At 53.6% G+C, this 12,278-nt stretch overlaps 1 protein-coding gene across 1 annotated transcript; it reads right to left on the reverse strand.

Annotated features, from left to right (window-relative positions):
- Positions 1 to 528: 528 nt before the first annotated feature.
- LCN12 (lipocalin 12) lies at positions 529 to 10,977 on the reverse strand. The gene is made up of 6 exons (XM_060199004.1): positions 10,854 to 10,977; positions 7,105 to 7,201; positions 4,324 to 4,403; positions 4,129 to 4,233; positions 3,921 to 4,022; positions 529 to 826 (listed from the first exon to the last, which is right to left on the reverse strand). Exons 1-6 carry the CDS (start codon positions 10,975 to 10,977, stop codon positions 789 to 791), a joined length of 546 nt encoding a protein of 181 aa, XP_060054987.1. The 3' UTR covers positions 529 to 788.
- Positions 10,978 to 12,278: the final 1,301 nt, after the last annotated feature.

Genomic DNA, 12,278 nt, shown 5'->3' on the forward strand with positions numbered 1-12,278 from the left:
TACAACAACAAGGGCAACAAAAGGGGGGAAAATGGCTTCCAGGAGCGGTGGATTCATGGTGCAGGCACCGAGCCCAGCAATAACCCTGGAGGAAAAAAAAAAAGTTTTTGTCCCCCACCCCCAAGAGTGCCTCAAACATATGCAATTTCACTGCTTTTTCATCCAGATAGAAAAGGGAAGAAATCTAATCACTGGAGCTTCCCCCAGTGCCATAGCATTTCCCATATGGTACCAGGTCTTAAACTGAGGTGGGGGAGGAGGGAGAGATATCACAGCATCCATTTCCTGCAGTGCTGTGGCACTGCCATGTGGTGCTAGAACTTGAACTCTTATCATACTCATAGTAAGGCACTTAACTCTGCTATCTGAACTATCCTGTGGCTCCTGCCCTTCCCTTTTGTGTCAGATGTTATTTCAGATGTGAACAACCAATATGTGAAGTGATGCTGTCTTCTCAGCCTGAGAACCCCCAGTGAAATCCCAACGTGGTGGAAAAGAAGGGAAAAAAAGGCTACTCTAGATTGGCAGATGATATTTTATCAGTAATAAACAAGATAAGTTCCATTCAAGCTTGTCCTGAGGGTGATAAGAGGAACACATCTCAGCACCCACCAGGACCTCAGGCGATTCTAAGAGAGGTCTTCTGGGGGCCTGTGGCACCCAGTTCAGCTGATCCCAATGCCACACTATGTCTCCAAACAGCTGCAGGGCTGTGACTGCCACCGAGGCGCCCAAGGAGGGCAGGGGTCTGGTCCGAGGTGCTGTAAGGAGGCACTTGGCTTTCATGTCTAAGGAAATGTGCAGTTGGCATGTGCCCATGTGCTGGCTGTGGTGAGTAATACTTATGTTAACATACATGTGCAGACCTTCTCCTGACCTCACCAGCCCCAGAGAACATGAGACCCCATAACGTATGCCTGCCCCAGGTCCAAACACACTAGAGCCATTCCAAGGTGAACCAGAGAAGACTGGGGAGACAGCATAATCATTCTGCAAAATACTTCTCATGCCTGACTCTATAAGGTCCCAGGTTCAATCTGAGCATAAGCCAGATCTGAGCATACTCTGATCTCTCTCTCTCTCCAGCACTTGGTGGTGAGAGGGTTCTTCCCCAAAGAGATGCACTGACCAGGGTCACACAGAGCCCCATGTTTGTGATGGTGACAGTGTCTAGCCACTCATGGAACCCCCAGGGCCTGAAAACATGGGACTGCATTTCAGTAGCATAGGACACGCTTTGAGAAGTGAAGCATGTCTGCAGGTGTCTATCTTTTTCTTTGTCCCTCCCCTCTTAATTTCTCTCTGTCCTATCAAACAAAAAAGAGAAAGGAAAAAAAAAAAAAACAGAAAGAAAAAATGACTGCTAGGAGCAGTAGATCCATAGTGCTGGCACCAAGCCCCAGCTATAACCCTGGTGGCAACTAAAAAAATAAGATCCAAAGGGACATCTACAAAACCATAGCCGTGTGTGCTCAAGTGTGCATGTGAGGGGTGGGTGAACTGTGCAGTACAGGTGTGTACACACATGTGTAGTTGGGCATGGGCCTGCCTGAGTGGGTGGAGATGACGGCTCAGTGTTCTCCCTACCCCAGCCTGGGAAGCTTTAAGTCCCACCAGGAAAGGGAATGGGGGTGAGAACCCCCTGTAGCTCTTCAGGTGCCTGGACCTCCCTTGCCTCCAGGTTCCTTCCATGAATCTGGACCCATCTCCCTCTCTTCCCAGAGGTTTTGGCTGCCCTGGCTCAGCCCCAGTGTGTGTGGTTCAAAGATGACTGACACTCCCTGTGGGGGCTGCTTCCCTGAAGCTTTCCCCCAGGGGTAGTTCCCTCTCCAGCTTGCTGTCCTTGGGGCTCCCAGTAACAGAACGAAGACATCTCCCCTCGAGGGGGCCTTACCAGTGGGACACCACCAGTTCCCACTCTGCCTGTCAAGGGTTCTGGCACAGAGAAAGGGACTGAAGGGTGCTGGATAGATAGCAGTATGGTCGTGCAAAGAGACTCTCGTGCTTGAGGCTTCAAAGTTCCAAATTCAATCCTCCATACCACCATCAAATAGAACTGAGAGTGCTTTAGTAAGAAAAGAAGAAAGGGGGGGGGGGCTCCTTGGGACCTGGAGGGGCATGACCCCATAGGCTGTGTGAGGTATTCTACTGACATCTTTGTGCTGAGACAGACCCATCCAGCCAGGTCTCTGCTTGTCACAGGGCACAATAAGGACAGTCTGCTTGCCACCAATAAGGACAGTCTGGTCACCTCAACCACAGCATGAGAACCACATCCGGTCAGACAACACCCTCTTCCCAGGCTTAGAGAGAGGCTGCAGGTGCCAGGCTTGAGGTGATGGGGTGTCCTGGGCAGCTGGCCAGCGAGGGCATCAGAACTCAGGCCAGTGGGAGGCCACTGTACTGACACCTCCCAGCTGGGTTCTGATGTGGCCATCTGTGCCTGTTGTGGGGTAGGGGGTCTGACCCTTCACACTCCATCACTGGAGATGACAGGCTCTGCCCCAGGATGTGACAAACATGTGGCCAGAGGTCAGGATCACAGCATAGCTTCTCCTCCATCCAGCCTGACTTCATGTCTGCAGACCTGTCTGTCATAACTCTAGCGGCCAGATGTGTGGTACAGGTGTGAGGAAGCTGCCTCGTGAGAGTGAAATCAGTAGGGATGGGTGTAATCCCCCACCCCACCCTGTGGTTTCAGTGTCCTCTCTCTGGGTATTCAGGGGGCACTACCAACCATACTGGGTCTGAAAGGGCCTACTGAGATGCCGCCCCAGGTTTTCAGGCCCTGGGGATTCCATGAATGGTTAGCCACTGTCACTGTCACAGTCACAATCATGGGGCTCTATGTGACCCTGGTCAGTGGAACTCTTTAGGGAAGACCCCTCTCACCACCAAGGGCAGTGCTGGAGGTTTGGGTCTGAGAAATAAGTCACCCAGGACCTTGAAATCTAGCATGCCCATCTTCCCCACTGACCCTTCCTGAGAGAGAGGCTGACCCCATGGAGAGGGGCTGACCAGGGAGGTGAAGAGACTCCTTGTGCTCTGCCAGAATGGGCTGTGCTCCATAGGGGAACCAGGGACAAGGGGACAGGCCAAGAGGACAGAGCACAGGGAACTAGGATAACAACTACCTTCCTCCCTGACTCTGTCCCCAGATCACCATCTGGGCAAAATTCCTGGTCCTGCCCACCTGATGTCACCATCACACTGTCCCCCATGTCCCAGTCCCCCACTGGGCGTGGAGGTCTGTCAGGAAGGAAGAGGAGAGTGTTAGGACTCACACACAGGTCACCAGGCAGCTGAGAAGGGACTGGGGGTTCAGGAAGGGAGGGCAAGGCAACAGCAGCAGCCTGAGAGGAGGCCTGTGGCCAGCTGCTTGACTCTCCAGAGGCTCAGGCCCAGCTTTGGGGCTCATTGGTTAGGAGAGGGTTGTACCTGAAACCACAGGGGAGAGCCAAAGGGGAGCAGCTGACCTGTGGTCAGGGCTGGTGCATGGAGGGCAGTAGGTCTTCAGTCTACCTTCTGAACCCTAGGTTAGAGTTTGGGGGAGCAGGAAGGCCTGCGCCACCCAAGCTTCACTGCTTACTTGCATTTGCGTCCAGCTTCCACTTGTACATACAGTCCTAACTCCAGCTCAGCTGGGCTCAACCATACACTCACCCCAAATGGGGCTGGAGGGAGCAACTATCATACCAGGGGTGGGACAGATAGGATTCCTGGGGGTGAGGGCAGGTTGTCCAGGATTGGCTCTCAGAACAAAGGAGCCCTAAGACCCTCTAGTTCAGGCTCAGGTGAACACTCTGGGGTGGCAGGTGTGGACAGAGGCCCTGAGCAGAAGCCATGCCCTCCCCCCATCAATCCCCCTTAGAGACACATGCTCCACACCCCCCACCCCCCTTCCTGCCCCAAGCTGTCACCTCTGAGGTTTGGGAAAACAACGTGGTCTTTGGAGAGCATCTTGTCCTTGGCCAGGCAGATGAACTTGTTCATCACCTTGGTCTTGATGGCCCAGCTCCTGCCTGCAGCCAGAGCACAGCAGCATTGGGCTCAGCCCATGCTGAGTGGGATTGAGGGGTGGGGAACTATCATCCACCCACCACCTCCTCCAGCAGAACCAAAGCTCACTCAGCAGGTGGATTCTGAGGATGAACTGATTGGTTAGCTGTCGTTTGGAGAACATCAGAGCGAAGGCAGTGTAGTCAGTGTCAAACACCTGGACCTCTTCAGGCTCTGGGGGACAGGCAGCACAGTCAAATTGTGGAGGTGCCTCTGCCAGTGTACCCTACCCAGGACCCTCCTGCCTGCACCATTCTGGCTTACCCTCGAGGTTTTTCACTGAGTATGTCCCAGGCTGCTGTAGTGGTACTAGCACATAAGACCAGGAGATGCAGCGTTGGCCCCTGGGGGTATGTATAGAAGCAGAAGGTTCCAAAACCCGGTTGTTATTCCCATAAGATTCCTTCTCTACAATCAGGGGCAGACATTGATCCCAGCAGTTTGCCACTTGGATGTGGTGACAGGACCAGGAACCAGCATTTCAGAGAGGCCAAACAGAGGTCACAACCAGGCTGGTCTGAAGACCCCTTCCTTTCTGGAATTGGGACCCTGGCAGGGACATTAGCTTAGGCCACCAGTTTGTCACTGTGGAACAAGAATCTTCCTGGAGAGAAGTCTGAGACAGGCAGAGCTGTATGGCAGCATTGAAGCTGCTGGATCTAGCTGTACCTGAAACCCATCCCCCCACCCCCAGGAGTCTCCCAAGTCAGTAAATACCTCCTTGCTTTTGTGTGTGCCTTGGAATAGGGTGAAGGCATTGGCAGTTGGTGTTGGGCTTTGCAGGACATAGGGGCCCCAGGAGAAGAGGGCACTAGGTCTGTGGTGGATGAAGCACAAGGATTCTGGCTCCTGGGAGCACAGGCTGGGTCCCTCACTCACTGGGTCATGCTGAATATTGCCACAAGGTTGCCGTTTCCTTTCCGGAATGATGTGATGAAAGGGCCCAGCACAGAGTTCCCTGTCTTCTTGAGGGTGTTGCCTGCCAGGCCAAGCACGTACCATTCTCCCTGGAACTATGAGGGTCTAGGATAGAGGGCAAGGCCTCCCAGGATGCCCCCTGACAGTGGTTCTGAGTTGGGTCTACACAGAAATACTGCCAGGAGCCAAGGCTGTGAGGCTGCCCTTGACTTCTCTGAGCCTCAGTTTCCCCATTTATGTGAAGCTCTAGATGTTGCCACCTCCTTGGGTTGGCAGGTCTTTCAGGAGAGAATGGCTGAACCAGCAGGGTTATTGGGGTTTCTTCTACTGGCAGAGCTCCCACCCCAGGGTAGGGATTGGGAGCAGGGCTAGTCATACTAGGCTCTATGGTGGACACCTCTCTCCCTGCACTGGGACCCTGGTCAGTGGCCTCCCCTCCCTTCCAGCCTCCAGACCTTGTCTTCATCGAAGCTTGCAAACTGGATGGTCACGGGTGACCTTGTGATGCCTGTGTTCTGGCCCCTCAGGCCTTTGAGCAGGGCAAGAACCACCCACAGAAAGCACCAAGGTCCCATCCTGTGGTGCTGGGGGGAATGACTGCAGGTCCTGCTGGCCCACTTTATGGGTTCTGCCAGTTGCCCCTCCCTGGGGTGTGTCCAGAGCTTCTTCCCAGGGGTGGACAGACAGGAGAGGTGATGCAGAGGGCTTGGGGGTGGGGCTGGGCAAAGATGGGGGCAGGGGCAGAGGAGGAAACAGGTGGGATGGGGAAGCTGCTGGGACCTCAGTCTTGACTGATTCCTGAGACCCTGGCTCAATGTCCTCTTGTCCCCCACTCTGCCTGTGATCCCGGCCAGGTCAGGTCTGAGATGTCATGGTTCCTAGTGCCCCACCCCCCTGCAGCCTGGCAGATAGAATGATCCTTCCCAGGCAGAAAGTGTGACCTCTCTGAGTCCCGAGGAATGGACCATGGTGTTCACACCAGGAACACAGCGCTCGAAGGACAACCAGCCCCGCACAGTTCCCCAGGGCAGGAATGAGCAGAGTCATGAGAGCAGGTGGGAGTTGCAACCCCAGAAAGTAAGAGGCAAGAGAAGGGGCCAGGCAAGATGTCTGGAATAATCCACAGGGACCCTCTGCCTGAGGGAAGGTGGGGGCAGGGAGGGGGCCCCATAGAGAGGCCTGCCAGACTCATCCTCCCACTCCCCAAGATTGGAGAGAAAAACAGCTCCTGCTGGGGTGACTGGACATGTGGGTGCTGACTCCATAAGGACATGTATCTCACTGATTGGGAGCCCCCGTCTGAGTCCCTGTGCTCTACTAGGTCCCTGTACTATGGGACAGCTTGCATCTCTAAGCAGGGACAGTGACCCAGGCCAAGCCTGCCAGACAGGGACAAGTGGGGGCGGCTTCAGAATGTGTGCCTTTCTAGCACACAATGGATCCTGCTCAGTACCTGGCACGAGTCCCCAGCCCCGGGGCAGCTCTTGGCAGGCTTCCTGGCAGAAGGTGGGTGGGAGGGGGGACGTGGGAGTCAGCAGTCCAGGCTCAGAAACCCCCATGCCCCCAGGAGCAGTAGTGTCAGTAGGCACTACCCCCACCCCCCAGAGTCTCTCTCCACCCCCTGGAGGGTCAAGGGGGCAGGCAGATGGGAGAACACTGCCCAGTCTTTGCTGGGTCAGATCCAAGGATCACCCCAGTCTTTCTTGCCTGCCCAACACAAGGCCCTGTCCTGGACCTCCTCCTCCCCAATCTCACACCCAAACCCCCTGCCTTTGTCCCTCACTTCCCCCATTTTCTTCCTTCTCTCTCTCTGGCCCCTCCCCTCTTCTTGCATGTCAGTCTCGCATAAATGGCTCAGATCACCCTCTTGGATGAAGATGGACGTCCTGAGAGTGAGCCCTATTCCCAGCTGCACCCTCCTTGTCTGTACAGAGGCTCTGTGGCACACCCCACCCCCATTGTTGACTCTTGGTACCAAGAGGAACTGTCCTTGAAGGCAGGTGACCTGGTATGGCAGGGCTACAGTGGCTCTCAGGCAGAAGTCCCAGTGGAGAGCCCATGTGCTCTCTCAGATGTCTGTTTGCTCTTGGTGCTGACTGAGCCAGAACCCTCCTCACACACGCCTACCTTTGACTGCATCCAGAAGGGGCCTGGGGGCAGGGAGCAGGGGATGGTTCTGAAGGGTCACGAGGTGCCAGAATGAAAGTCTTCACTGTGGCAGGCCCTGCTCAGAGCTGGGATGCCCCCTTCTTGGGGGGTCACCTTGGGTACAGAGTAACTCATCTCAACAGCATTCAGGCCTGGAAGCAGGGCTCTGGGCCCTGATCCAAGTGGCACCAGCCCTGCTTCCCTTTGGTGAGACAGGAGACTCCAGGGTCAGGCTGGGTACTGAGGGAGAAGAGGGCTTCCGGTATCCGGAGGCCCCAGAGTCTGGACAAATAAGGCCTACAGAAAGCAGTCCCACTGTTCTGGTCATGGCAGTGTGCCCAGCCTCAGGCGTGAGGGTAGGGAGGACAAGCTCTGGCTGTCACCAGGGGTCCAAGGAATGTGCTGAGGTGTGGGGTCCTCCCAGCCATATTTGGACCTGCTTGTCCTGACCCCCATTCTCAGAGGGGGTTGGTTGCAGGCCCAGACTATGCCTCAGAGGTTAAGGCTCTATCCTCCAATCACCTGATGTTTCGTGCCCTGGCTATGGGAGGTGTTGTATGGGGCAGGCCCAGCAGGGTCTCCTGCCACAAACCCCCAATCCCAGACTGTGTTCCCCACTTTCTGCTGTGGGCTTGGTCCCTGTTGGTACCTGGTGATGGTATCTCCTGCCTGGCTGCCCCCTTCCCTGCCCAACCTGAATGGTGGGCTGGACCAGTGTCTGGGAGAGGACAGGAAGGGGCACAATGTAAGGAGGACGAGGCCTGCAGAATTTTCTGGATGGTCTGGCAGCTTCCCAGTGACCTAGAGCTCCTCTGATACTTAGGATCTTTGAGGGTTCCACTGCCAGCCCCCCCTCCCCGACACTCCCATGGAAAGAATACCTTAGCTTGGTGAGGCATTTTACAAGACCAGGGCAGTGGGACCTGGGGGCTGCTACCAGCTCAAGATCCACCCCTCTCCAAAGATACTTCTTGGGTTCTGGGATGTGTGTGTTACCATGGAGTCTCTTGAGTCCACCCAGGCCAGTAGAAAGGTCAGTGGGCTTGATGGCAAGGAAGGGTCACCAACTGTGAGATCAAGTGGGTTCCTGCATGGTGCACTGCCTCCAGGGGACACAGCTGGGAGCTGGGCCCTGTCACTGCCTCCTGAGACCAAGATTCAGCCTTGTCTTGGTCCTGGGCTTGTCTCTGGGTGGTCACAATGGCCTTTCTAGGAGCAGCTGCCCCTCCCTGACCCCAGTGGAGGTTCCACATCTGCCCCCCCACACACACACAGGTGATGCCTGTCCTCCCCCCACCCAGCCTACCTGTTGAGCCCAGTCCTGCAGCTCATGGACCTGGAAAGGGAGTATGCCAGCTGCACCCACAGGAGTTCCTGGCTACAAAGTCACAGTGATCCAGGTGCTTTGAAGGTTCCCCTGAAAGGAGGGGCTGGCGGGGCTCTTCAGTGGGCCAAGCCTGGGGCTTTTGAGAACCAGGGAGAAGGCCATCTCTGTTTTCAGCATGTGTCCACACTTCACATGTTGCAAGAAGTGAATGAGGAAGAGGTGCTTCTCCTGGGGGCTGGGGGCGAGTAGGTGCTGCTCTCTGAGATGGACCAGGGGCCCAAGCTGCAAGCTGAGGAATCCTGGCCCATCCCTTTGCTATCAGGAGCAGCTGGTCAGAGACCCCTCCATGAAGCCCAGGCCTCATCCTGCCCATCACTGCTACCTGACCATACCCATACAGTGATGGGTACTGTGTCCACCAGAGAAATTCTCCTTCATTCTTCCTTTTTTTTTAAAAAAAAAAAAAAACTCTTTCTGTGGTCCGGGACGTGGCACAGTGGATAAAGCGCTTGACTCTCAAGTGTGAGGTCCTGAGTTCAAGCCCCGGCAGCACATGTACCAGAGTGATGTCTGGTTCTTTCTCTCTCCTCCTTTCTCATCATTAAATAAATAAAATCTTTAAAAAAATAAAAAATAAAATAAATGACCCTCTTTTTTAACTTTTTAAAAATATTTATTTATGGGAGTCGGGCGGTAGCGCAGCGGGTTAAGCTCAGTGGCGCAAAGCTCAAGGACTGGCCTAAGGATCCTGGTTCGAGCCCTCGGCTCCCCACCTACAGGGGAATTGCTTCACAAGCGGTGAAACAGGTCTGCAGCTGTCTGTCTTTCTCTCCCCTTCTCTGTCTTCCCTTCCTCTCTCCATTTCTCTCTGTCCTATCTAACAACAACAACAATAATAACTACAACAATAAAACAAAAAGGGCAACAAAAAGGAATAAATATTTTAAAGATATTTATTTATAAATATCTTTCATAAACTATAAATATATTTATAAATATATTTTAAAATATTTATAAATTTATTTATTTATAAATAAATATCATTTAAAATATTTGTTTATTCCCTTTTTGTTGCCCTTGTTGTTTTATTGTTGTAGTTATTATTGTGGTTGGATAGGATAGAGAGAAATGGAGAGAGGAGGGGAAGACAGAGAGGGGAGAGAAAGAGAGACACCTGTAGACCTGCTTCACCGCTTGTGAAGCGACTCCCCTGCAGGTAGGGAGCGGGGGGCTGGAACTGGGATCCTTAGGCCAGTCCTTGTGCTTTGTGTTACCTGCGCTTAACCCGCTGCGCTACCTACCACCAGACTCCTTCCTTCATTTCTTTCTTTCTTTCTTTCTTTCTTTCTTTCTTTCTTTCTTTCTTTCTTTCTGTGTGTAGGTGTGTTTTGTGTCTTATTTATTTGTTTGTTTGTTTGTTTATTTATTTTAACCAGAGCACTGTTCAGCTCTGGCTTATGGTGGTGCGGGGAATTGAACCTGGGACTCTGGAGCTTCAGGTATGAGAGTTTGTTTGCATAACCATTATGCGATCTACCCTCCACCCTATTATTTTTTTCTTTCTTTCTCTCTCCTTCTTTCTTATTAATATGCAGTTCTGGGTTTCCAGCTGAGGACCTCATGCATGCAAGGCTCTTGAGCCATCTCCTTAGTGGAGATGGTGGATCCATAGGGCTTGGCTACTCCTCTCTTTTTTAATTTTATTATTTTATTTATATATTCCCTTTTATTGCCCTTGTTGTTTTATTGTTGTAGTTATTATTGTTGTTACTGATGTCATCGTTGTTGGATAGGACAGAGAGAAAGGGAGAAAGGAGGGGAAGACAGAGAGGGGGAGAGATAGACACCTGCAGACCTGCTTCACCGCCTGTGAAGCAACTCCCTTGCAGGTGGGAAGCCAGGGGCTCAAACCGGGATCCTTAGGCCGGTCCTTGCGCTTTGTGCCACCTGCGCTTAACCCGCTGCGTTATCGCTTGACTCCCCCTGGCTACTCTTCTCTTAGGTTGAAAGGGTAGACCTAGGGGTCCGTACAGTTTTTGGACCCTCTGGAACAGGAGCTGCCAACTGTGGCAGGGGCCTGTGGGTGGGCTCCAGGAGTTATCTTTGCCTGGCCAGGAGGACCTGCCCCCTGCCTTGGTGGTGGTGGTTGGAGGGGGAATCCCCAACAATCCCTATGTTGCCCAGGCTGAACCAGAGACAGAAGTTCTCTGAAGGTGAACCACCAGCTTCCCTGTCCCAACCATGATAGCCAGAGGGGGTGTAGATGGGGCAAGGGGGACAAAGGGAACAGGGAGCAAGGGGTCATGGCCTTCTGCTGCCACTAGAAAAGAGTGGGGTGCCCAGCACTGGACTTTCCTAATGTGTTCAAAAGGATCCCAAAAGGAGGTGGTTATGCCATAACTCCCTGAAATATTCTTCTTGAGTCTCCTAGGAATGTGCCCCTGTTGGTCAGTGTAGAGTTTGGGGGCCAGCACCAATGCAGTCACCTTCTCAGGCCCACAGGTGGCTTCCAAGGCCTGGGACATTCCTCCCCCATACCTTCCCTGCCCTATCTGCTACAAAGCCTTCATTTTGTATGTTTCCAAGGCCCTTTCTACTTGGCACCCAGGATGCTTGCCCTGCTACAGGAACAAAGCCAGTCAGAGTGTTAAAAGCACTCAGTTGGATTTTTTTTTTTTTTTTTTTTTTTAGCAAAAATCAATACCTGGGAGCCCCAGAGCCCTCGGCCTCAAACTAGGGGGGCAGGCAAAGGCAGAGGGTGCATGACTGAGAGAGATGGCAAGCTCCGAGACCTGGCAACCAGTCTCCTGCCTCCACTAGAAGGGTGGCAGTACCTATGCTTATTCCATTCAGGGAGCTGACCCAGTCCCACGCCTCCCCCCTGGCCATTTCCAGGCAGCCCTGGGGCCATTCCAAAGTCAGAACCCACTGTTGCTAAGTCCAGCTTCCTGACAGAAGGTGTCGGGCTTGGGGCAGGACCTGAACACCCCACCAGGTCACCAGTGGGAGGCCTGTGTCTGGATATGACTAGCTCTGCCCCCTACTGACCAGCAGTGCAACCCCTGCATATGAACTTGGAGGAGCTTCTCCAGGTCTCATGCCCACCCCACCCACCTTTGTCAGAGCTGCTGCCCCACTGGGACCCATGTGGTGGTGGGCTTAGGAAGGAACCAGGCAGGTAATGTATGCCAGATTAGAACAGGGCCCAAGACCACTGGGTCAGCACATCAAGCCAGGGAGCATGCTGGAGGGAGGAGTTCTATCTCTAAGGAGGGCCCGTGTTTTGAGTTCGATGCTGGGGCAGAGGCTATGGCTATGAGCAAGTCAGATCCAAGGACCCACAGGGTGTTCATTCAGACTCATAGGCCCAGCTGGGGCTGCTGGGGATAGGAGTGAGGAAGGGCCACTTTGAGGCAGATTGGATTTCTTTAACTTGGCCCAAGTTTCCCATCACCACCTGGGTCTGCTGGGCCTTTTAGCACACATGAAGCTTTGAGTTCACTCTCAGGGGTCACCGGGCCTGGAAAGGAAATGATGACATAAGAGGTTATGCTGATTCCAGGAGTCAAAGCAGGGTAAGACATCTACCCACTATGGCCACCTGGCAGATGAAGTTTATTTCTGGTCATCTGTGCAAGATCCCTGTCCCCCTCCACACTCAAGGACCGGTGTTTGTTCTCCAGCTTGTCTGCTGGTAGGCCTGTTCTCTCAGTGCTTCTTACATAAACAGCCCTGTGGGGGGCGAGGCTGCAGTTGGGTGAAGGCATTACACAACCCCCCTCCTTCCAGCATCACGAGCTTCTAGTGGGCTGGCCCTGGGGCTGGG

This window comes from Erinaceus europaeus, chromosome 10, assembly GCF_950295315.1.
Source record: "Erinaceus europaeus chromosome 10, mEriEur2.1, whole genome shotgun sequence".
Taxonomy (NCBI): Eukaryota; Metazoa; Chordata; class Mammalia; order Eulipotyphla; family Erinaceidae; genus Erinaceus; species Erinaceus europaeus.